General features: G+C 38.0%; 2 protein-coding genes and 1 pseudogene across 2 annotated transcripts in view; all 3 read left to right on the forward strand.

Moving 5' to 3' along the window:
* LOC115749848 overlaps positions 1–26,988 on the forward strand; it is a 469,397-nt gene that overhangs the window by 238,222 nt on the left and 204,187 nt on the right. The window lies entirely within an intron of this gene.
* On the forward strand, positions 1,434–6,994 carry LOC115751276 (neutral/alkaline invertase 3, chloroplastic-like). The gene is made up of 7 exons (XM_048279131.1): positions 1,434–1,883; positions 2,479–3,278; positions 3,982–4,147; positions 4,249–4,460; positions 5,611–6,104; positions 6,210–6,258; positions 6,358–6,994. Exons 2-7 carry the CDS (start codon positions 2,586–2,588, stop codon positions 6,682–6,684), a joined length of 1,941 nt encoding a protein of 646 aa, XP_048135088.1. The 5' UTR covers positions 1,434–1,883; positions 2,479–2,585; the 3' UTR covers positions 6,685–6,994.
* Positions 4,472–26,879, forward strand: LOC115751289 (annotated as a pseudogene).

Genomic DNA, 26,988 nt, shown 5'->3' on the forward strand with positions numbered 1-26,988 from the left:
TTAAGAGGAGCATGTATAGTTTCATCTCCAATAAAATTAAATATGAGAAAACGAAGAAAAAAATATAATAAATAATCTTAAATTAAGAGTGGGATCCAGTGATCCACAAAAGATAATGGAGGCAGTTCAACGTAAAAAGGAGTGTTAGAAGCCAATAAAACGATGGAAGTAGATCGAGGCAAAAAAAATAAAAATAAAATAAAGAAAGATTGAAGACTTCCGCACATCGGAGATCATCTTATCCATTTGCACCGCTCGACGTTTCACCCTGTAAGTACCCAGCCCGACCTTCGAGCTTACATCAAGCAACGCCTTCGTCGGAGCACAACATCATTCGGATCAAACCAATCGCTTCACCATCGCCATCGCCATCGACCGACCCTGGGTACCACTAGAACTGCTCAATTTTTTGACGAGACGAGGCGAAAGGTGAACGTACAAATCACGTTATTTTAACGGAAAGAGTCGATCGGGAGCAAATGAGATCACGAGGAAGCTGAACTTCTGTTGGCAACGACTGGTGCTGCATCTGGCCATGCGTTACCCTTTGGGCCAGCAGAACTTCCTTCGTCAATCCCCGCTTGCGAGTCAACACAACCACCCACCGTTGCTTCCTGCCCTCTTTCCATTCACACTGACAACTATACTAGATGAAAACCGTCCAACTTGGTACGTTGACGAGTCTTATCAATCCTAACTTTTAAGATATTCAAGCGACGAGGCGACTACCCTACTAGATGATTGATTAGTTTAAACAATTCAATTTTTTTTGTTTCTTGATATTTTATTTGCCTAATTAGGTTTTGTGGAGAATCGGCTAACTTGGTACGTTGACGAGTCGATTAATCCTAATTTTAAGATGTTCAAGCCGCGATCGCGATGGTCGGACTCGCTCAAGATTTCGGAGGATTCTAAGTTATGAAACTCGCGCTCCTGTAGGAACTTGCCTTGGAAGCAAATACGCGTGTCCGCTCCGATGTCCGCTCCGCGAGCTCGCGACGAGAGGGCTATCTCGGCTCGACAATTGATTCGTCGAGTGCTCAAAAAGCTTGTTTGGCCATGAACAAATCGAGTTACTTAAATAGTCTAAATTTTCGTTTTTTTGTTTCTTGATATTTTAATTTTGCCTACTAGTTTTTGCGGAGAATCGAGTCCGGAAACGTGGGTCAATTCGAAATTTACAATCATGACATGTCAAGCTTTCGAAGATCTCGCCTCTAATTGGTTCTAAAACCTAGAGGAGGCCTTTGCCAAACATTATCCACAACTAATTGCTAAAAGTAGAATTGTTTGCGCGCAGTGAAAAATAATAATATCAATTTTTATTAGTTTCTCAGAAAAAAATAAAAATAAAAATAAAAATGTGAAATACTAGGGAAAAATGTAATAAAATGGGAGGACGAAAGCAGATGGAAGAGGCGTGACGAGAAGAGAAGTTCGTCTGATTTTCTTCTTCGTTTCGCACGAGGTTTTCATTGCAGCTGATGTTGGTGTAGCAAACGGGAGCGAGAGAGATTCATTACAAGCGTCGAGAGCGACGGCCTTGTTTCGTTTCGTACCGAAAAATCATCAGCTTGCCCCAGGCTGTCTTGAATTCGCCACGTTTTCTTGCGGCGCCAAGAATTTGGTTTTGTCAAAGATTCCCGGACGTCGAATCGGTCTGATTCTGGGAACTGGTGCGAGTCTTCAACCATAATCTGGGTATCGTAGTGAATCGTCTGTGTACTTCGCCGGAGCTTTACTTTGTTTTGCATCTACCAGCTCGTACGTTTCCTGCTTTTTGCTGTTCCTTGTTCTTTGAATTAGCCGCGGCGAACGTGTGAAGTTGTCATCTTTTTGGCTGATTCCGAGCACCCATTATGATAATTGTTTATTTCACCTCGGCTTGATCTCTCCCCGAGCTGATTATGGCTTCAATTTTGCATGATTTGTCCTCGATGATTGTCCTCATGACTTCTGATCGGTTAGATTGGCTTGTTTAGTTTTGTTTTTACTTAGTTTTCGAGCTGTTTGATGTTCTTGTGGGACGCTAGGGACAAAATGCGGGTATAAATTTTTTTTTCTGACAGTTGTGGAAGGCTTGTGATTTTAGTGTCAAAGATATCGGAAGGGCTTGTTCTGTTTTTGGCTCACAGAGTTATGAGAGAGCGGTTGATGTTTTTCTTGGTGTGAAATATGAACAGAATTTAATCTGAATCGAGCCAGATGAGTCTCTTGGAATTTATTCAGTGAAATGATTCTTTACGCTTTTGTGCCCTAAAAATTGGTTGTGCTGTTTTTGCTTACTCTGCACTGGGGGGGCGGGTTTATACTAGCAAGTGAAAGACTGTTTTGGCTAATTTTTGCCGGTTAATTGCGGTCCTGCATTTTCTGGAATATGTGCTTCAACTGTGCGTTCTAAGTTCTTTCTACCTGTCCTCTTGGTCTTCAATTTGTGAAGTAGGAGTAATGACAGCTTCAATTGCATCTTTTTTTCAGGGCATTTCCTTCGATTAGATTTATAGGAGGTTTGCCGGTTGTCTTCAATCTTGTACACTTATAATTGATATCGGTAAGATATTTTCTGCTTGTCAAGTATTGTGGCCATGGGCACTGCTGAAGGAGTTCTCCAAGTTTTCTCCGGAGTTGCTCCACGCAATCTTTGTTCTGACCCAAGTTCTAATGCATTGGGCTTGGCATATTCATTTAACTCTCGTCTGATTAGTACCAAAAGAAGTGCATCGAAAAAAATAAAAATCCCTGTCTATGCAAGCATACCGTTGAGTAATTCTGAAGCCTATGGGGTGCAAGGATTTGGAGGGAGTTCATATAAGGATAGGAGTATCGATCGGTTGAAGTTTTCAAGTTGCAGATGCCAACGAGCTGAAAGTGTTGGTGGGACAAACACTGGGAGTTGGTTTGTTGATAGTGCCGATGATCTGAACCCCTTAAATACTTTGGTTAATGGGCCACATGTTCTGAATTTTGACGATGTCAAGCAATTGAAAGAGGAGAAAACGGATTCAATCTCAAATGGTGCACCCAGAGCCAGCAGTACCATTCACAGGGCTAATGTTGACCCCATTGAGGAAGAAGCATGGGATCTATTGCGCGACTCAGTTGTTTATTACTGTGGAACTCCTATTGGAACTATTGCTGCAAATGATCCAACCAGTTCTAACGTTTTGAACTACGATCAGGTCTTCATTCGTGACTTCATTCCTTCTGGTATAGCTTTTCTCTTGAAGGGTGAGTATGATATTGTGCGGAACTTCATCCTTCACACTCTTCAGTTGCAGGTATATACTATTCCACTTGCCATTGATGTAACTCATTTCAATGGTGGTTATCCGTGCTTTTTTCCTACGTTCGATTCTTTTTGTCAATATATGTTTGACATATTCAGTTTCTAAGCTTATTTAACACAATATCAGATGCATTTTGGCGACTGCACATTGAGTTTTTCAAATTAATCTAGTCACCATAATTTTCTGTGGTTCTGATTATGTATGCTCACACGGTGAAGAAACTTTGTTGCATTATTATGGTGATTTGTAATTCTTGTAACTGAAAGATGGTCTTCATCAATTTCGGTGCTCTTAATGTGGTGTGGATGTACACCATGCCTTTCATCTGAATTAAGGGAAGAATTCTTGCAATCTAATCTATCCGTTGTGATTGAACATGCTGAACGCATCTTAGCCAAGTTAAGTATATCATAATGTGTGCCCATATATGATAGTTCTTCAAGCGCTTCTGAAATTCTTTATTTAGTTTTTAAATCATGACATGAGTTCATCCGCTAATCCATCTCCTTCTAAGAAGGGGACACATCTAGGAGAAAGAAGGTTTTATTATCTTTCAGCTTTTAAGATGGCTGCTTATGCTACAGTTCCAACTTCTTGCTGCTGTGCTGAATTACTCTTTGATTCTCAATAAGCAAGAATCCTCTGTTGCTCAATCAAATGTCCTGTACTGCAAATCTGAAATTCCTTATTGCAGAGCTGGGAGAAGACAATGGACTGCCATAGTCCTGGTCAAGGTTTAATGCCTGCTAGTTTTAAGGTTCGCACGGTTCCTTTGGATGGGGATGATTCTGCCACAGAAGAGGTATTAGATCCAGACTTTGGGGAGGCAGCTATAGGTCGTGTTGCACCAGTCGATTCTGGTAATTAAGTTATGGCTTCAAGAAGAGGTTGATGATATTATATTCTACGTTAGAACTCTCGTGTCGATAAATGAGCATCCATCTCGTTCTCTGTATGTCAGGTTTATGGTGGATTATTCTTTTACGTGCATATGGCAAGATATCTGGGGATCTCTCTGTTCAAGAGAGGATTGATGTTCAAACAGGAATAAAGATGATTTTAAAGCTGTGCCTGGCTGACGGGTTTGATATGTTCCCTACATTATTGGTGACTGATGGTTCTTGTATGATTGATCGACGAATGGGAATCCATGGCCACCCTCTCGAAATACAGGTGAGCATATTCTGTGTCACCTTAACTGATCATTTTTTAAGAGTTCTTTCTATAATGACCATATGTAAGTGGAGGCATAGTGGTAAATGGAGAAATAGAGGAATCGTATTTCTCTCTTAATGAAGTTCCTATTATACTGGTGGTGGTTGCTTCTTGCGTTGAACCTGATCGAGTTGCTTATCTAATCTGTGCCAACTTCATGCAAAGAGCTCCACATCCCTCACAATAATAAAGTTATGTAGGGAAGGGTCTTGAATACTTCATCAAGTAGCTTAGTTGTGCCTTCAGCCTTGAATGGCTTATTCTTATGAAATTTAGATGTTACGTTTTAAGAATGTGCCAACTCAGAAAAATGAAAATATATCTTAGCATGTCAGTATATACTATTGTTGCTGTTCTTCCTTATAAGATAAATAGGGGAAAATCACCTTAATAGGTCAAACCGCATGTTTGCATATCATGGCGGCTGCTGAATAAGTATCTGCCAACCCAGATTTTATTTTGATGCATTGTCAGTCGATCTTAAAGTAATGTCTTTATTCACTCTACGGTACTTTTAGCTCTCGGACAACAGCTTTATAGCGAACCATGCATAGCAGTTGCTGAGAGTAAGATATCGAATGCCAAATCTCTCTCTCTCTCTCTCGTGGGCATACATTTCTTTGCTTATATTTTTCTTTGTTTTGCCAACGTAATTAGGATGGTTTTGGAGAATACTTTCTTCTTTAGTTTTGGGGATGTACTTGTGCATGGAACATGTTTCTCTGTATACATTGGGTGATGTGATGGTATACACCGCTTCAAGTCATAGCAGATCTTAAACAGGATCAGGATTGCAGATGTGTTTAGCTAGGAGATTTGGTGGCATTTCTAAGTTAAATTTTAACTATGGGGTGAAATCATAAGCAGGCCAAGATCAGAGCCGTTTTTAATATGCATATAAGAGGAAGGTCATCGTTATTTTGTCTGCCGGGTGAATTTAATTTGGTCCTTCAAATAGAGTACATATCTCTTGGTTCTCATGACATTGGCAGGTTATTATCTGATTTCAACTACAGATAAATCTAATGATCACTCAGATAACATTATCTTCTCTCACAGATAACATTTTCTTAAATATTGTGACGTGAATACGGTTAAAAATTTGCAGGCACTCTTTTATTCTGCCTTAATGTCCGCACGCGAGATGCTTGCTCCGGAGGATGGATCTGCTGATCTAATTCGTGCTCTGAACAATCGTCTAGTAGCTCTCTCCTTCCATATCAGGGAGTATTATTGGATTGATTTAAGAAAATTAAATGAAATTTACCGGTACAAGACGGAAGAATACTCATATGACGCAGTCAACAAGTTCAACATTTATCCTGATCAAATTCCTCCATGGTTGGTTGAATGGATTCCAAACAGAGGGGGCTACTTAATCGGGAACTTGCAACCTGCCCACATGGATTTCCGATTCTTTTCTCTTGGGAACTTCTGGTCCATTGTTAGCGGGCTTGCAACCGTGGATCAGTCCCATGCCATTTTGGATCTCATTGAAGCGAAGTGGGCAGATTTAGTTGCCGACATGCCATTTAAGATTTCTTATCCTGCTCTTGAAGGACAAGAATGGCAGATCATTACTGGAAGTGATCCTAAAAACACGTAAAGTTTTAATTGACAATGATATAAATGCGTATCTGTGTTTTTCTGACAGTTCAGTTTCTTTGCTTAATGTGGTATTCTTACGTGATTGGTACTCTGATGCAGGCCGTGGTCCTATCACAATGCAGGTTCTTGGCCAACTCTGCTTTGGCAGGTTAGTGTTTATTTTACAAAGCCTTTACAAAAACCTGTTAAGTTCATTATAGATAAAATATAGAGATTTCGAATTTGATGGAGGGAAAGTGTTTTGCAGCTCACAGTGGCTTGCATAAAGATGAATAGAGCAGACATTGCCGCGAAGGCTGTTCAGATCGCGGAAAGACGCATATCAAGAGAAAGGTGGCCCGAATATTATGACACGAGAAGATCAAGATTCATCGGCAAACAGGCTCGCCTATTCCAGACCTGGTCGATTGCAGGCTATCTCGTGGCAAAGCTTTTGCTTGCAGATCCGGGTGCTGCCAGGATTCTCATAACCGATGAGGACCCCGAACTAGTTAATGCGTTCTCTTGCATGCTTGGTGCAAACCCAAGGAGGAAGCGCGGTCGGAAGAACTTGAAGCAGAGCTATATAGTCTGAATTGTCTTACATCTTGCCATTCACGACAGCCGGTTGCTTGCTTGTATAGATAGGTTAAGTATTTTTTCGCCTCATATATGGGTCTATTTACTGGTTGAATAATGATTAATTAATTTCAAACAAAAGTTGCAAACTAGTGTACCAAACGCATGCTTCCTTTTCCTCCCCCTATTATTTTGCTGGGAGGTGCACAGGACAGGCTTCCATAATGCAATAGTAAAATTTGCAATAATACAACGTTCTTAATTTGTCTTCATGTGTATCCAAGTGTTTATGTTGGAGAAATAAGATGATGGGTGTTGGTTATGTTTATTGGGGCTACTCTTGATTTTGGGTGACTGGACTGATATTGCGAATGTCCTTACTGTTTTGCCTTCTGGTTCAGAATGCTGTACTAAGATCAAAATCAAGCTACTGATAATGTAACTTGTATTAGCTTAATATACCAATAAAATGCTATCTATAATTTTTCTCACAGACTATAATTCTTTTGCTAAACTTGCTTGACGCCATTTCAAATTAACTAAGTTCTGTTCCATGGTAGCAATACGTTTTTGAATGAAATGTACTTATCTGTAGAAAGTCTCTGTACATGATAAATAACTTACAGATGTTTCTTACAACTTCATCATCAATGAGAAGAAAATAAATTACTTCGATCTCTTCTCCAACTCATATAATTTTTTTGGCATATTTGTAATCCATATAAATCCAAAGCACGATCGGTTTATCAACTGACAAAGGAAATCTTAGAAATTTAACTTGAAAAAGAATTCAGTATGAAAATTAAAGAAAATTAGGATTACTTCAACAAAACATGATTTTGGTAATGTCCCAGATCTTTCTTTCCATGGTTTTGGTAATGCATCAGATTTTTTTCTCCTTGATTGGTAACTTCAAGAACATATGTTGAATGAGTAATAAGCAGAGTCAAAAAAAAGGAAAAGAGAGTAATTAGGAAACCACCAAAAAGACACCTCAACCGGAGGTGCATGTACTGCAAATGACAAAAACGTGAGAAAAGGTAAGATAGGATTTTGCAATACCTCATTGTTACCGGTGAATTCTTGTCTAGATTAGTCTGTCTTGGATCGACTCGTATCGTCATACGTGCGGGTCTCACATGGGAACCACTAGATCTATTGATTCAATTGACACGGTAAGAATTCCAGCCATGGCATCTCTTCGTTACATGAAATAGACCTTACGTGCACCGTTTGGTGACAGAAACTAAACCCTTTCTGTGTGTTTCCCTCTCATTACCAGCTTAAAAACGAAGAAGAGTGGCGTCAGTAAGCCAGCTTTGCCCCATAGCCTGGCCATTGCAGAGCAGTTACTTCCAGATCAACACACTCAAAGCATGCATGGCCTTCCCTTCTTTATTACCCTTCTTTCGTCCCTTCTCCTCATTTTCAGCCTCAATGTAATATCCGCTATGACCACCCAGCTTTGCTAGTGCAATCGCCTATATAAACCCAACTTGGTCATTCACACAATCTATACAGCCCTCCTAAAGATTTTCTTGGCATACACTATCTCTGCTTCTGTTTGTGTGAAGATTTCTTGGTTCTTTGTGCCTAAACAATGGCCGACGGAATAGATGCTCTTATTGACGAGCTGTATGCAAGTTTCACCTCCCTCCAGGGACAAGTATCCTGTTATCCTTTGTTCTTTGAATTTTTTGCATCTGAAAATGAAACAGTGTTGTTTCTTGTAATAATTTTTTTTGCCACTGTTGTTTATTTAATTCGACAGCGAATGAAACTACCCTTTTCTTGGTTTGCATATGTAGGGAAAGGGTAGAATCTTTTTAGACTAGTGACCCTTGATAATGTTTTGTTAGTTTCGACTACAGAAAAAAGTAGCCTTGTCCGAAACAAGCTTTCGGCTGCGAGGGAAACATCGACAAATTGAACCTATTTGTTTTACCAATTCCAATTTGAGAGAACAGTAGCCTTTTCATTGAAACAAACTTTTTGGTTTTGAATGAAGCATAGATAGATTGAAAATGTTTTGTGAAGGTATAACAATTGAGTGTGGCAAAATATTGATAGATATCATGAAGTTGATTCAAATCTGTCATATGAAGCAAGTTCATCAAATTCTAATAGATTTGTCTTATGTTGATCTTTTTCAAGGGCCTGCTGGACGAGCAATGTATCACTAATTATGAAGGGAAACCGAATGATGGCTCCATGTTTTTCATATTCTTGGTCCAAAATTTCAAAGAAGAAATTGGATCGGCGATGAGACATCTCGCTCTTGCTTTGTAATCTCTGTGGCAATCCTTGTTATGGTGCTTCTTTCTCACTCGTTCATGTGCTTATTGAGGACTTATCTTGATTCCTTTAACAGGGAACATCCTGCTGTGGATTATTCAGAGATAAATGAGTACTATGTAAAGATCAAAAGGAAAGTTAGAAGGTAAGACAATAACCATATGGTTCACGTGATACGCATCGATATATGGTTAGTCTTCCACTTATTTAGGTCAGTTGTAGAAATTATGCATGATAGATGGCTTTATTGTTATGATCTTTTGCGGCTGTAACGTATATTAGTCACGGAGGGTGCATCTGTGAAAAAATTGGAGGTTGATCACTTAGATTATGCTCTTGATACTTTTGTTCGCTGCATGTTTTCCTTTTTATGTGTTGGTAGGCGTTATTTTCCTTTTTTCCACCAACGAGCTTTTAGATCAAGATTGACGGATACAAGCCCTAAAGTAGCGAATATGCATGATCGATGGCTTTTTAAGGTGATATCTTTTGAGGCTGCAACCCCTACAGGTTACAAGTGGTGTTTCCGAGAAATAGTTGGGGCCGGCGTATCGTCGTTTATACCTTTGTTTGTGTATGATTACCATTAAATGATGTCGGAAGGCTGTTTGTATTTTCAGTCTTCAAACGTACTCTTCTTTCAAGATCAACACATCTTGGATTTATTTGGGTTTCAAGTTAGAGCTCAAGGTTCTCTTTTCGAAATCTTTTGGGTCATTAATTACCGTTGCGTGTTTTATACGTTGGTAATAGTTGTCTTTGGTTGGCTGATTTTCCTTTCCACATCTTATACTAATTTTTGTGATGTCGGAAGGTGTTCGTTTTGCATATCCGAAGCAATTCTTTTACTTAAAACATACTGATGACTTAGTGAATGTTTAAAGGCTGATGAAGAATATTGCTGTTACTCATCTTATGAAAGAGTATTTGCATATTGGACTTAAGCTAGATCATTTGTTATCTATTTTCATGGAACAAATGGTAATGATTCAGTGTTTTGATCTCTCCTCTTGACTTAGGCTTGGCATGATAGAATCTTGTTGGTCTACATATATGTTAATATCTCAAAGCACTATTATGAAGAGATCAAAGGAAGAACTGCTGTATTAATCCATCTCTAATTTATAGTCAATCAATTGCATTTTCTACTTGAGTTGTCCGAGTATCTTATTAATGTAATAGCATATTAAATAATTGTCTTTCCTAGCATATTTATAATCGACTCGTACTATCCTGCTCTATTGTATCATAATGATAGTTAATCCATAGTGGTATGATCATTAGTTTAGGCCCACTAACTATTCTAAATGTTTTCCAGCTTTGGTACTTCAGTGCTGAACCTGCCACTTGAGGTGCTGCGACTTGGTATTGCTGATTCCTCCAAGGCAGAGTAAGTAAATACTTTGGTTCCACATAAAATAATTGGCATTCTTGCTTATGCTTGATGTCTCAATGGCGAAGTTTAGTGGCTTGCTTGGATTTGTTGCTAAGGATGCTCATCATGCAGGTGCGACTTTGCGCTGCTTCGTATACATCGAGAGTACCGTAAACTGCGTCCGCACTTGGAGACCATCCTTGAGGTAGCATACTAGCCGTTGGTTAACTACAATAACCAAATGAAAATGGCATGTGATTATCTAGAGAGTATGAGATGACCAAAACCTTAATGGGTAATCTAAAACATGCAGTGTGTGATGAGAGACCTGCCGGAATCGTGTCTCCATTAGAAAAATGTGAAAAATGACTGGGCTGTCTTATCTTACAACTTTATGCATCCAAAACTTAGATCCTATTCTTCCCTATCTTGCTTTATACCTTGAACGGTCCATATTTCAGCCATTGCCAATACTTTATGCAATTGAAAACTACTCTGTTGAGACGGTGATGGGATTTCATGAAGATCTGAGAAATATATTGACCACTTCATTGCTTAGGGTCATTTTCCCTCTCTGTTCTTTTCTTCGCTAATAGAAGCATAATGAAACATGCGACAACTTGAACCACCAAGATGTAATTATTCTGAACTCATAAGGCATGAGAGAAACAAAAGGCCATTGACTTACATTAATCTTGTTTTTATCTGAATTTGACAATGCATTGCGATTTGCTGCTATATCTGACTTTGAGAATTCTCATGTTTGCAGCTTGAGTGCAGGATCATCAACCTTGTGCGAACCCTGGCATGGCGTGGGGGCAACTGAAAATTGGTTGACCGGCGTCTCATTAAGGTTGCCAGACCCAAGTAATGAAGTGATCATGGAAGTCTTTCGGTGTCTAATAAAAAACTTATGATATAGTCGTGTCTTGTTTGAGCATCTGGACTTGCTCTCCACATGTTGTTTCTGTTGTTTCCTATCTGAGCATCCGAACTTGCTCTTAGTACAATTAATGGCAGGGCCTAGGATCAGGCCAAATGACGTAGTCGATGGACAATAGGTGAATATTCCTATACCGTCGCTTTGTGTGTCGAGCATCTGAACTGCTCTTGGTTGGTGTTGCTGGTTACTTCTATGGCATCTCTTTATCCTTATATAAATTGAACCCTATGCTTCAACATGTTGATGTTGCCTTGTGTTGCATGTCTTACTTTATCCCTATGCGCCAACTTGATTATGATGTTGAGTTGAGGCTGAAGCAAAACTTTTGGTTTCTCTGGACAAGCTGTGATTTTATCTTTATGTTAGAAAATTTACCTTTTCGCGTTTATGGAATTGTTTGGGTTACGTGTTCAACTATCAAAGTTCTATATCCTTCATTATTTTGGGTCTCTTGCTTGTGAGGAATATTTCTTCTAACTGTTAGTTTGCTTTTCGGTTGAAAATTTGATTCGTGTATTAATTTACCGAAATGCTGTTTTTCGACTCGGAAAGATTCGTACTTAGCTACTGAAAAATATGTACTTGGCTTCTAGGGACAGATCTAGGCATGAAGTGATTCGGGGGGTGCTTGATACGAGCTAATTAACATTTGATTCCAGTGTCTAAAATTGACTTTAACAAACCAGTTGAATTTGAAAAGTTTGGTACAGTTAAGGTCTACTATGAAAGCCCTAAATTTATTCTGAACCCTAATAACTTATTTAAGATTCTTATTACTACCTTAAATGAGAAGGCTCTTCTGTGAATTTATTATATATCACGAGGTAATTACATGCGAAGAAGTGAGTGTTGACACCTAAATTTTGATTTCTCCTTATTCATTTATTTTGCATAAAAATCTGGAGTTAAATTTTAATTCCTACCAAAAATAATAGCTCATCTTTTTCATTTAATTTTAGTATTCATGCATTGCATTTTGCATTGGACCACCGACGGCAGAAGATTTGAGCTTGATTTGTTAGATGATATGAGCTTAAATAATAAAAAAAAAAACGGCAATTCAAAGAAGAATTTGGGGCTATTTTAAGCTTAAAGGCCTTAATTAAAAATGTCAATTATTATGTGCCAAAAATTTCAATCAAATTAATGCAATTGGATCCTTTGGGACTCAATTGATCACATACTTTGATCCCGGGTTTGTTTGGCAGGATTAACAAAACTTAAGCCCCAAGCTTGCAAAGCTTTTCTCTATAAATAGAGCTCTTTCACTAGGGTTTTGGGGGGACGGCAATTTCCTGCTCACAAAAAGAAAGGGGATACACGTGAGCATAAGAGAAAAAAGAGAGAAGTTTTTTTAAAGGTGGATTGGTTGTGTTTGGTGCTTCTCCTCCTGGCTAGGTGCCCCTTTTTGCTACTGATTCGACCTCGAATCTTGCTGCTGAGTACCCAATCTTCCTGCTGTTCAATACCGGTTTCGTCACTGTCTGGGGCCGTTCTTCGCTGCTGATTGGTGCCCGGATCCACTGCTTTCCAGCCCTATTTTCACTGCTGTTCGAGGTTTATTTTGCTGCTACTTAGTGCGTAATTCGGCCACTGTTTAGTCCGGTTTTCCACAGCTGTTAAGGGAGTAATCTAGCTGCTGTTTAGTGGCTTTTCACTGCTGAATCGAGCACAAAACAGCTTTGTTTTTTTGGGTATTTTTGCTACTAATCGGTGCAGATTTGTGTCGTTGTTAAAAGACGATTAGCTCAGCGTTTTAGAGTGATTTTCCTTGCAAATTGGCGTGGACTAAGGTTCAAATTAGCTGCTGCGAGTTCATCTTGCCAAGGTTTCCTTAGGTGCGCAAATCTCAGCCGATCGGTCTAAGCAAAGTCGCTTGGTGTTCAAGTTTGCTTCAAGATCAAATTAGGTAACCTTTCTAATCTATTGATATTTGGAAAATTGCTTGCTTGATTTGAATATTCGGTGGATGAAGTAAATTTCGGATATATGGTTGCCTAGTTTGGTGGATTTTGAACGTAGAGCATATCTCCCATTTTCAAAATTGTACATATCTTGAGCATAGTATATCTTTGGATATTTGATTTAAATTTAAGATAATCTGAAGTCCTATCATATCTTAAAGATATTACACACATCTTTTGGAATATTGAAGATTATCTTGTGTCTAAATTGGAATCCTTAAAAAATCCTTATCATATCTTTTACACTTGAAAAATTGTCTGAAAAATTATCTAATCCACTTTGAAGATCTCAAGAGATAACTTTTCCTAAATTTAAAAGATATCGATATCCTTTGAGGATAGGGCCATATGCCCTTTAAAATTTTGGTAATCCCCTATGGATTTTCGAAATTCATGCAGCCTTGGTTGGTTTTTACTTTTATATTTGGCATGTTTATATTCTGCATGTTGTTTGCCATTTATTGTCATAAAGTTTGAACATCTTTAAACAAACTTGCCCATAACACATGCTCCCCAATTGTGCCTTGTCCCTCGGAAAACGTACATTAAAGGCAACATATGACTTCGATCTCGAAGTACGATCGTGCCCGTACGTGTGAATTAGATATCAAATCCTCGATCTCGAGGAGCGGATCGCTAATTCCTAAATAGAATTTCAAGGTTTGCCCTATGTATATAGGGACGACGGTAATTCTATAATATATTCACTTGCTAACCCTAATCTCGGGGATGTTGTGAATAAAAATCGGAATTTCGGATTTAAAGGTGTTTTATGGGCAATATTGTTTATTTTTGTTCAAATTTCATTGTTTTCATGGTTTAAATAAATTCCTAAAAAATCCCAAAAAAAGATGTTACATTTTCTTAAGCTAAATCACATTTCTCTTCACTTTTTGCATGAAAATAATGTCTAATAAAATTAGGACTTTGAGAAATCAATTTCTTAAGTTAAATTAGATGTTACTTCACGTTAGAGTAGTTTTTACCTTTATTTTTTCATGAATCCGAAAATACACAAAAATATACCAAAAAATACCATCCACGTTGCATAGCATTATAGTTTAGTTTGCATTGTTATATTTTCTTTGTCATGCATATTTGCCACGTCATTATGCCATGTCACGTAGTTTTGCCATGTCATTACATCTCATTTGTCATATAGGTAGATTGCATTAGCATTGCATTTAATAAAAGAAAACCCAAAAAAATTTTTAATTCAAATCATCAAACTAAGGATTTTTCATGAAAATCGGGTACCGAAAGGGCATTAATTGAAAAGTTAATGTAACCAAGTCCCCGAATCCATTTAATCTCTGGTTCGTATGAAATAAAGTATTTTCTTCCGAATACTTTATTTAGGTTTCTAATCTACCTACCATAAAAGATTAGTGGCGGCTCCAATTTAAAATCTTGGCATGTAATTGAACCTAAGTTGCGATTCGGTAGGACTTGGGAGAGTCCGAATTAGGTTAGTTAATCTAATTAACCTAATAATCCGTTAACCTGAAAAAATTCAATTTTTAGGTCGCGACAGTGAGTTAACTAAAAATAAGATTTTTCTTGAAAGTCTTATAGAACATCAGCTATGTTTCAAATGATGTGGACGTTATGGTTGACTTGTTACACAGGATTACTGATACAACCAACACATAAAAACACAAGCATCCTCCTGAACATGTTTGGATATCAAGAGTGAGACCATTAAGAATGGGAATGGTAGCCTTATTCCCTTTCTAGATACAGTTTGGCAAATTGAAATCAGCCAAATTTGAAATGGAAAGTGGGATCCGAAATTGCAGCATTCTTGCATTTTCATCCCATTGGGGAAGGCGAGAACGAATGAGTTGGGAATTGGGTTGATAAAGAAGGCCAGCACATAAGTGAATTTTTAAGTAATCTTGGGTTTTTACAACTTTTATGCAGAAACAATTTTATACGGTAAGTAGCATTACCTAATCTGCTATTATTCACATCAACTTGAAACAACAAGTTTAGACCACAAAAGCGACACTTTCCCATCTCGATGTGTTACCAAATGCAGTGATTTTCAGTAATTGACATTCCGGTTCATTATAATTCGAGCCGATCCTTTTTATCTTATTTCGGTAGCCTCCTTACCAAATGCAGTGATTTTCATTTCCAATGTTTTTCTGTCTCATTACAAACTAGCAAAACAAAGAAGAGAGGCATTACGAAGCCAGCTTTGGCACACAACCTTACCATGGAAAGACAATTACTTCCGGTTCAACAGAATCACACAAAACATGGCATGGCCTTCACTTCTCCATTACTCTTCTTTTGCCCTTTTTCTCATTTTCAGCTTACAAGCTCAATCATGACCAACTTTTGCCCGTGCAACCGCTATATAAACCCCTTTTGGGTTCGCTCACTGGATCCACACACCTTTCATACACATTCTCTCCCTATACGCTCTCTCTGCTTTTGGTTGTGTGTGCAGTCTTTTCAGGTTATTTGTGTCAAAGCAATGGCTGCAGAAAGGGACGAGCTTCTTGAGGAGCTTTGTGGGGTCATCATCTCCTTGGAGGAAGAAGTATCCGTTACCCCTCTTTCTTTTGAAATTTTGCATCTGAAAAATTAATGATGTCCTTTATTATGATGGAAAGTGTTAGAAAGTCTAACCAAAAAGTTTAAGCTTGTAGATGAAGGCACGGTTTAATATTTATATATTCTAACACTCCCCATCACATTTAGTCAGATCTTTTTGCCTAGTACTAAGCGTGAAAATATTTAATTGGGGAGGCAAATGGGGCCTAGAATGATTTAAACTCAGGACATCCTGTTACGATACAATGTTAGAAAGTCCAATTCAAAAGCTTAAGCTTTTAGAACAGTTAGAAGCGATCTCACAAAATCTCATAGGAAGAACTATTGCTCTTGGCCGTTTGGTTGTGGCGAGAATTTGACTTTTTGGGCATTTATGTTTTTCTTTTTCTGTTTAATTTGCTGAATATTTTTCTGTGATTTGTGCCTTGCCGATAGTTTGATTTTGGAAACACTCCTTTTAGTTATTGACAAATCTAGTACATCAATTCCTTAGCAAATATAATCCCTTTTCTTACTAATTACAGGACCATAATGTGAGGCAATTTAAATATTCAACCCGTGCTACTCATGGGTAATGAACAGGTAGATCAATCTTGCGGCTTTTCTCATGCAACACACGTGCAAAGAAAGCATGTAGTTTCTGGAATGAATAACAGAATTTGAGTAATTACTACAATGTACTTGTGTAGAAATAAGTTATTTAGCTGCAACTCATTCTAATATCACAAACTCTAAGAATTATAAGCAGTAAGTTATTCATTGGAAACCAACTCAGTTTCACCCCTTAAAGATCTTGTTCGAAATGAATATCCAGGGTTAACATTACTAATTATTGAAATCATGAAGGTGGTTGGAAATATGCGTTAATGACCAACAACTATGAGCAGCAGATGGAGATCATACATTAAACGTCACTATGATTTGGAATTGGAAGGAGGTCGGTAATAAGCATACACATCAAAGAAAGACTGAATTGTCGCGAGAGCAAGAAGTATGAATGCTGCTACAGCTGATATGAGAGAACACCGTGTTCTGAAGTAGGTGTTCTTGAAGCCAGCCCAATGCACTCGCCAGCCTTCTCGCTATACGCATTCACATCCTGGAATACCTGGCAAAAATTGTTCTGGTGGATGTCGAACTTGACATCTTTCCCGATGTTGCTGAAGAAATGGGAAATTTTCTCATCCGTCCCACATATCTCTCGATGATCTTGCAGTCTGCACAGGAACTCGGCATACGCTGGTGTGTTGAGTTGGCAAGCCATGAAAGTGGCATAAGCTGTGACATGCTTGGAGAAGTCCCTGTGGCATTGCTAGTCAAATGGAGGAAATTAAGAGATGTTCTCCTTCCCAATCAACGTGCTACTTCAAGACATCGTCTGGTCTTTGAAACATGCGGTTGAAGAAACTCAAGGGGAGATCGGATAGAGAAGGATGTCTCTCATTCCAACAACCCAGCATCATATCGAACAGATGTTTAAGAATGAACAAAGAAATCTGGTTCTCGAGTTTGGCGAGATCTTGCATTAGGAAAGGCAACATCCATGGTTCGGTCAACAAAGGGTCATGCCCCGGATAGGTGTGGTCTTCCAATTCATGGTAGTACTTGTAGAACAACTCAATGATAAAGCAACCATCCAGCACCATAACCACGATGAGCTCATCGCTGTTGAAGCTAAGACCTCCGAAATACACTTTCTTATCTTCTCTTCCATTGATTCTAAATAAACTCCTTCGCATGTTCCATTCCATGACTAAGCTCTACCGGGCAGGCATTTAGTTCGGGCCAACCCATTGTGAAAGCTTCATGGACATCAAAGTAAACAATGGTGTCCTGAAAATCCAGTACTAAAATTCAATGACTTCTTAGGTTTCTTTGTTCCTCAATTTCATTGCATTTGAGCCGTGCCACAAGGGCTCCTCCTGGCATGTCACAGCTTACGCCACTTTTATGGCTTGCCTCCTCAACACACCGACAGATGCACGGGCAGATTATTCTCGGAGCTCTCCTCGTGCAACACACATGCAATTACCTTGTCTACTGAGATTGATCAACATCTTCGAATGGTCTTGCCATTTTTATTAATCAAAGAATGGTCTTACAATTACCATCGAAAGAAGTTATGCAATTTGGGCTGAGGTTTTCGAATAGGACCATCAAAGATCATTACGCGACATTGGGGAAATACTGTAGTTGGATGCGCTTCTGTGAAAGTTGGCCATGTATGGCTTTTGGATTTAATTACTTTGTTTTTATTAAGGCACGTTGTTTGACCAAAAAATACTATTATGATTTTTCCCTTTAAGTCTCCCTCTCTCAAAATTTGTAAGGCGCAACGTCCAATCTCATTCAATGCAGGTTAAACAATGAAAAGGCCAAAAAAAAAAAAAAAAAATTGTCATACCTAAGTTGAAACCTTTTTTCCTTTTTCTCAAATTATAAAAAAAAAAAAGCTTGCATATCCATTAGTGGGTGAAAAATTTGTTGTCACTTGGTATATTTCTTTAGTTTATTTCTTAACTGTTTTGTTTCTCAATTTATCCAAATCAATGTGTGAAGAATTAGAACAATCATTTAGGACAACCCACCAAAAACGGCCCAATACCAAAAAAAAAAAAACCCCAACTCCCAACTTTAGTCTTTATCTAATTTATATCCAAAATTTTTTTTATACCATAAAAAACCTCCAACTTTACTTTTGTCCCAATTCTACTGGCCTAATACAAAAAAAAAAAAAATTTCAACTTTTACTTTTGTCCCAATTCTACCGGCCTAATACAAAAAAAAAACCTCCAACTTTTACTTTTTTCTGTCCCAATTATATCAAAAATGATTTTTTATCTCATAAAAAACCTCCAACTTTTACTTTTGTCCCAATTCTACCATCGTTAGCCTTCGGTTCATAATCACTATTAGTTAATCTTACGTGACATTTCCACGTCATTGATAAATTACATCTCAACAAAGCCGACATGAAAAAAAACCCTAATTTTAGCATCTGTTGTTTGCTTCCCCTATAAATTATCGGGAGATACAGAGCCATTCAAGACAATGCGTTTCGGATTGTCCTCGACACTCGACGACCTAAAGAACGACTAGATGTGGATATATGATTATTTGAACGAACAATCTCAAATTTCGTCGTCCTTTAAACCTGTTGTTTTCGAATTTTGAAAATTCATTGGTAAGTTCGGCAAGAAAATTCGAGCCACGTAGGATTAACTAACAATGATTATGGACGGAAGGTTGATGATGGTAGGATTGAGACAAAAGTAAAAGTTGAAGGTTTTTTAAGAGACAAAAACGTTTTGGGTATAATTGAGACATATGCTAAAGTTGAGATTTTTTTTTTTGCATTAGGCGGTAGAATTGGGACACAACTAAAAGTTTGGGGTTTTTTATGAGACAAGTAATAGTTTTGGATATAAGTGGAACAAATGCCAAAGTTGAGGGTTTTTTTTGGGGTATTAGGCCATTTTTTTAGGCCATTTTTTCATCTGTCCTCATGAATATCAGCAATTATACAAGAATATAACTTATTCTTGTTTCACCCACTAAATAATAATAGCAGGAAGATATCAAATTCATTTTGATTTGTTACTAATTATGGAAAATCCTAAAAAAATCGGTGTCCTTTTCTTTAATTTTTTGGTGGGTTCTCCTGAACGGTAGTTCTAATTCTTCACACGTCGACTTGGACAAATCTGAGAAATAAAACAGTTAGAAATGAAATGAAGATATATAGCAAGTGACAGCAAAATTTTCACCATCTAATGGCTACGCAAGCTTATTTTTGATAATTTGAGAGAATGTAAACATTTTCAATTCAGATTCATCAATTTTTTTTGTTGCCTTTGCATTGTTTAATCTGGCATTGAAAGAGATTGGGCGTAGCGCCTCACAAATCATTGAGAGAGAGGTTAAAGAGGAAAATTTTGGTCCAACAGAAAAAAATTCATCATAATGATGGACAGATACAGTTATATCCAAAACACAACTACTGTTAGTCTAATTTCCTGAAAATAGAGAAAACCTCCCCTCTTTCTCGAAAAAGTAGAGCCACGTCATTGTTGTATAGTTGTTAATGAATAAGATGAAATATTTATTCTAACTGGCTTATTGGAGTCCTTATTGGACCACACACATGTATGAATTAGTTGCAATGGCTTCTTAGCTCTCCATGGCCCTCCATATTGGAAGGATTGCCTTTATTGTTTTCCAAGGAGGTAGCCTTCGTAAAGATCTGAAATTTCTGATATGGCTGGAAAATCTCTCATCATAGTTTTCTCATAGAGAATTATTAGTCCAGCAAAGTGAAGCGGCCAAATCTCCGTGGCCATAACCATGTATCATCAAATTGAGCTTTCATGGCTATACCTCTAACGTATTTCCCTTGACTACGAAAATTGCTATTATTCATTTTAACAGAGGCAATAATGTTTTTATATAAATCATAGATAATGTAGGCATCTTCTCTATGGTACAGAGAATACCCACTTTATGTCATTTGGCCCACACTCAAGAGATTTTGTGCAAACTGGGGACAATATATACATTACGAATATATTTTGGGCCTTTATTTGTTCAACGATGATAGTGCCCTTTCCTTTCACATCGACTAATGCGTTGTTGCCCAATTTTACTTGTGATTTCACTGATGAATCAATCCTAATGAATATATATTCATCTCCTGTCATATGATTGCTATACCTTTTATTAGTGCACCACGTATCATTTTTCTTATCATTTGCCCGATTGGCCTGTGTAGAGTGTATTGTCTTCACTTTCTTTTTCTTCAACATAGTTGGCTCAGTTATTTTTTTTTTCGAGCGATAATATTTTTCTACGTGGTCATATCTTTTACAAAAGCTACATTGTGGTTTATTTCTCAACCAACAATCTTTCTCCAAATGATTAGTTTTCTTGCAAATACCAGACGGTTGATATTTTTACTTTTGAATATTTTCTCCTCCTCTTCTATTTTTCCATGAGCTCCTTCTCCCATTTTTAGATTGAAGAGACCATATGTTCATTTTAGACTAGAAGACACTTTCCACCGAATCTTCATCTTGTGCCATCAGTCTTGTCTCATGTGCTTCTAGGGAGCCAATTAATTCACTTATTGAAAGGGTCGTTATGTCCTTAGTCCCTTCTATGGTTGTGACAATAGGACTGTATTTTTTAGTAAGTGACACTAGTATTTTTTCTACTACCCTTTGATCAGTCATTTCATCTCCACAGGATCTCATTTGATTAACTAGTTCTTTTAATTTCGAAAATATTCTTGGACGGTCTCAAACTTTTCATTTTAGAATTATCGAAATCTCTTCTTAGAGTTTGAAGCTGAATAGTGCGTACCTTCTTTGCTCCTTGGAATTCTTCTCATAGTATCTTCCAAGCCTTCTTCGCGGTCTTCCCTCCGATTTATTCTCGGAAATACCCTTTCCGAGAGTGCTTGCTAAATAACACATAATGCCCTTGCATCCCTTTGTAGTTGATCTTTTGGAACGCTTGCATCTTCTTGCGGAGTCTCATAACCCTTTTCCATGATGTTCCATAAATCTTGGTCCATCAAGAATGTAGTCATTTTAATGCTCCAATAGTCAGTAGTCCTATCAAAGATAGGGATGGGAAATGACGATGAGTAAGAGTTGGCCAGCACAGAGGCAACATGAGCATAAAATGGGGGTAGCGGACATGAGGATGTTAAGGTGGATGTGTGGTCATACAAGGATGGATAAGATAAGAAATGAAGATATTCAACAAAAAGTTGGAGTAGTACCGGTGGCAGAAAATACGAGAGAACATAGTTTGAGATGGTTTGGGCATATTTTTTTTAAGATCCTTAGATGCTTTGGTAAAAACAGAAGTTTGTTATCGAAGGCATGACATAAAGAAGGAAGAGGTCGGCTGAAACTTACCGGGGGGAGAGTAATAAAATAAGATAATGAAGTGGGAAATGGATTGGAGTACTGTTTGTCTTAGGATGTAGTGGAAGAAAGCTATTATTATTGTGGAGGAGCAGAATTTCCATGTTCCAGACTGTCCTTTTTAGTCCTTTTTTCATATATATATATATTTATATAATTATTTCTTTTTTCTAAATCCGTCTTGCTTTTATTTTATTTATTTTTGGGTTCATTGACTGCCGACCCCAACTAATTTGGGATAAAGGTGATGTTGATGTTGATCAAAGAAGTGTCTGAAAAACTGGAAAAATAAAACATAGTAGCAGACTTTCTAACCCTAATTTGCAGCAGAAATGTGATTAATTACTGCACAAGTAGAATAGGACCCAAGCTCATGAAGGTAAAGCCAAAATGTTCACTATCTGAGGGAGCTGCAAATGCAACGCCTACATCAATTAGGTTTCATTCTCAAACCTTTCCGAAAGCTAGACTATCCAAATGTTCACTGTAAACCCTCATCCAACTAAACTGCACAAACAATTATTGGCAAAAGCAAAAAATTGCTGTAAGAAGAGAAAAGAAGAAATCTGACAAAAAAAAAAAAAATACATATTTTAGACCTTGGAAAATTTTCTCACAGAAAGATAAAACTAGACAGCTTGTCCAGAGAAACCAAAACTTTTGCTTCAGCCTTGACTTAACAACATAATCAAGTTGGTGCATAGGGATAAAGTAAGACATGCACCACAAGGCAATATCAACATGTTGAAGCATAGGGTTCAATTTTTGTAAGGATAAAGAGAAGCCATAGAAGTAACCAGCAACACGAACCAAGAGCAGTTCATATGCTCGACATAAGAAATGACGACGTTAATTGTACTAAGAGCAAGTTTAGATGCTCAGATAAGAAACAACAGAACCAACATGAGAGCAATTTCAGATGCTCAAACAACACACGGCTAGATCCTAAGTTTTTTGTTAGACACTAAAAAACTTTTCCATGACCACTTCATCGCTAGAGGCTGGCAACCTTGATGAGACACCGGTCACCCAATTTCAATCGCCCCCCGTCCTTGCCAGGTTCCCCTAAGGTTGATGATCTTGCTATCGAGCTGCAAACATGAGAATTCTCGAAGTAAGATATAACAGCGACATATCGCTGTGCAATATCAAATTAAGGCAAAAACAACATTAATGTAAGTGAATGGCCCTCTTGTTTCTCTCATGCCTCATTTGTTCAGAATAATTACATCTTGGTGGGTTCAAGTGGTCACATGGTCCATTATACTTCTATTTGCGAAGAAAAGAGCAAAGAAGGAAAATGACCCTAGGCAATGAAGTAGTCAATAGATTTCTTAGATCTTCAGGAAACCACTTCACCGTCTCAGCAGAGTAGTTTTCAATTGCATAAAGTATTGGCAATGGCTGAAATATTGACCGTTGAAGGTATAAAGCAAGATATGGCAGAAAAGGACTTGGATGTAAAAGAGTTCTGGGTGCAAAAAGGAGAAACCTAGAAAGAGAAATTAACCATTAAGTAGATCTCTAAGGTTGTAAGATAAGAAAGCTCAATCATTTTCCACATGTTTCTAGTGGAGACACGATTTCGGAAGATCCATCATCACACACTGCATGTTTCAGAGTATCCATTATAGTTTTGATCATCTCATACTTTGTAGATAATTACATGTCATTATCATTTGGTTACTCCACGTGCGGACGCAGTCCATGGTACACTTTTTGTATATGCAGCAGCGCAAAGTCACTCACATGCAGGATGAGTACACTTAGCAACAAATCCAAGCAAGCCATTAAACTTCACCATTAAGACATCAAGCATAAGTAAGCATGCCAAAATTTTTATGTCGAATCAAAGTGTTTACTTACTCTGGCTTCGAGGAAGCAGCAACACCAAGTTGCAGCACCTCAAGTGGCAGGTTCAGCGCTGAAGCACCAATGCTGGAAAACATTTAGAATAGTTAGTGGGCCTAAACTAATCATCATATCACTATGGATTAAATATTATTATGATACGATGGAGCAGGACAGTACTGAGTCAATTATTGATATGCTATGAAAGACGATTATTTAATTTTCCATTACGTTAATAGGATACTCGGACAACTCAAGCAGAAAATGCAATTGATTGACTACAAATTAGAGATGGAGTAATACAGCAGTTCTTCCTTTGATCTTTCCATGATAATGCTTTGAGATATAAGCATAAATGTAGACCAACAAGATTCTAGCATGCAAAGCCTAAGTTAAGAGGAGAAATCAAGACACTGAATCATTACAATTTGTTCCATGCAAATAAATAGCAATATTCTTCATCAGCATTTAAACATTTAGTATGTCATCAATATGTTTTAAGTAAAAGAATTGCTTCAGATATGCAAAACGAACACCTTCCAACTTCACAAAAATCAGTATACGGTATGGAAAGACAAGTCAGTCAACCAAAAACAACTATCACCAATGTATAGACCCCATAGCGGTAGTTAATGACCCGAAAGATTCGAAAAGGGAACCTTGAGCTATAATTCGAGAACCAAATAAATCCAAACCGTGTCGATCTTGATAGAAGAGTACATTTGAAGTCTGACAATGCAAAACTAATGGTCTCCCGAGATCATTTAATGGGTGATCGTATGCAAACAAAGGTATAACGACGATACTCAGCCCCTAACTTTTTCTCGGAAGCTGCACGTGTAACTTGTAGGGGTTGCAGCCGCAAAAGATATCTCCTTAAAAAGCCACCGATCATGCATATTTGCTACCGTAGGGCTAAATAGATCCGTCGATCTTGATCTGAAAGTTCATTGGTGGAAAAAAAGAAAATAACGCCTACCAACACATAAACAGGTAAACGTGCGGCGAACAAAAGTATAAAGAGGAGAATCTGAGCGATCGACCTCCAATTTTTTTCATGGAGATACCCTCCCCGACTAATATACATTACAGCCGCAACAGATCTTAATAGTAGAAGCCATCTATCATGCATAATTTCTATAACAGACCTAAATAAGTAAAAGACAAATCATATATCGATGCGTGCCACATAAATCGTACCGTTTTTAGCTTATCTTCTAATTATACTTTTGATCTTTGCATAGTGTTCATTTATCTCTGCATAGTCCACAATAGGATGTTCCCTATTAAAGGAATCAGGAAATAAAGAAGATGAGTCCGCAATAAGCACAAGAATGAGTGAGATAAAAGCACCATAATACAGAGAACTACAAAGAAAGAGCGAGATCTCTCATCACCGGACGAATATCTTCATGGAACATTTGGACCAACTCTATGAAAAACATGGAGCCATCATCTGGTTTCATTTCATAATTAATGATAAATGTCTTGCCCAGCAGGCCCTTGGAAAAGATCAACACAAGACAAATCTCTCATAATTCGATGAACTTACTTCATATAGCAGATTTGAATCGGCTTCATGATATCTATCAATAATTTGCCACACTATTTCACAATGACAATTGTTAAACCTTCACAAAACATTTTCAATCCATCTATGCTTCATTCAAAACCAAAAAGTTTGTATCAACAAAAATGCTACCGTTCTCTCAAATTGGAATTGGTAAAACAAATGAGTTCAATTTGTCGATGTTATCCTCAAAGCCGAAAGCTTGTTTCGGCTATTTTTTTCTTTAGTCAGATAACTCATACAAATCTAATTATCACTCAGATAACATTATCTTCTCTCATAGATAACATTTCCTTAAATTATGTGACGTGAATATGGTTAAAATTTTGCAGGCACTCTTTTATTCTGCCTTAATGTCCGCGCGAGAGATGCTTGCTCCGGAGGATGGATCTGCTGATCTAATTTGTGCTCTGAACAATCGTCTAGTAGCTCTCGATCTCCTACCATATCAGGGAGTATTATCGGATTGATTTAAGAAAATTAAATGAAATTTACCGGTACAAGACAGAAGAATACTCATATGACGCAGTCAACAAGTTCAACATTTATCCTGATCAAATTCCTCCATGGTTGGTTGAATGGATTCCAAACAGAGGGGGCTACTTAATCGGGAACTTGCAGCCTGCCCACATGGATTTCCGATTCTTTTCTCTTGGGAACTTCTGGTCCATTGTTAGCGGGCTTGCAACCGTGGATCAGTCCCATGCCATTTTGGATCTCATTGAGCGAAGTGGGCAGATTTAGTTGCCGACATGCCATTTAAGATTTCTTATCCTGCTCTTGAAGGACAAGAATGGCAGATCATCACTGGAAGTGATCCTAAAAACACGTAAAGTTTTAATTGACAATGACATAAATGCGTATTTGCGTTTTTCTGACAGTTCAGTTTCTTTGCTTAATATGGCGTTCTTATGTGATTGGTACTCTGATGCAGGCCGTGGTCCTATCACAATGCAGGTTCTTGGCCAACTCTGCTTTGGAAGGTTAGCGTTTATTTTACTAAACCGTTACAAAACCCTGTTAAGTTCATTATAGATAAAATATAGAGATTTCGAATTTGATGGAGGGAAAGTGTTTTGCAGCTCACAGTGATTTGCATAAAGATGAATAGAGCAGACATTGCTGCGTAGGCTTTTGAGATCACGGAAAGACACATAGCAAGAGACAGGTGGCCCGAATATTATGACACGAAAAGATCAAGATTCATCGGCAAACAGGCCCGCCTATTCCAGACCTGGTCGATTGCAGGCTATCTCATGTCAAAGCTTTTGCTTGCTGATCCGGGTGCTGCCAAGATTCTCATAACCGATGAGGACCCCGAACTAGTTAATGCGTTCTCTTGCATGCTTGCTGCAAACCCAAGGAGGAAGCGCGGTCGGAAGAACTTGAAACAGAGCCATATAGTCTGAATTGTGTCTTACATCTTGCCATTCACGACAGCCGGTTGCTTGCTTGTATAGATAGGTTCAGTATTTTTTTCCCCTCATATATGGCTCTATTTACTGGTCGATTAGTGATTAACTAATTTCAAACAAAAGTTCCAAACTAGTGTACCAAAGGCATCTTTCCTTTTCCTCCCCCTGTTATTTTACTGGGCGGTGCACAGGACAGGCTTCCATAATGCAATAGTAAAATTTGCAATAATATGACGTTCTTAATTTATATTCATGTGTATCCAAGGGTTTATGTTGGAGAAAAAAGATGATGGGTGTTGATTATGTTTATTGGAGCTACTCTTGATTTTGGGTGACTGGACTGATATTATGAATGTCCTTACTGTTTTGCCTTCTGCAATTCTCTTGAGAATAACAACACAGCTAGTTTTCC

Source organism: Rhodamnia argentea, chromosome 5 (genome assembly GCF_020921035.1).
Source record: "Rhodamnia argentea isolate NSW1041297 chromosome 5, ASM2092103v1, whole genome shotgun sequence".
Taxonomy (NCBI): Eukaryota; Viridiplantae; Streptophyta; class Magnoliopsida; order Myrtales; family Myrtaceae; genus Rhodamnia; species Rhodamnia argentea.

Excerpts from the sequence above, each read along its gene's own strand:
- LOC115751276 (XM_048279131.1), top strand. The coding sequence starts at position 2,586 with ATGGGCACTGCTGAAGGAGTTCTCCAAGTTTTCTCCGGAGTTGCTCCA. Across the intron at positions 4,148-4,248 it reads TGTTGCACCAGTCGATTCTG|GTTTATGGTGGATTATTCTT; the intron begins GTAATTAAGTTA and ends TCTGTATGTCAG. Across the intron at positions 6,259-6,357 it reads GGCCAACTCTGCTTTGGCAG|CTCACAGTGGCTTGCATAAA; the intron begins GTTAGTGTTTAT and ends AGTGTTTTGCAG.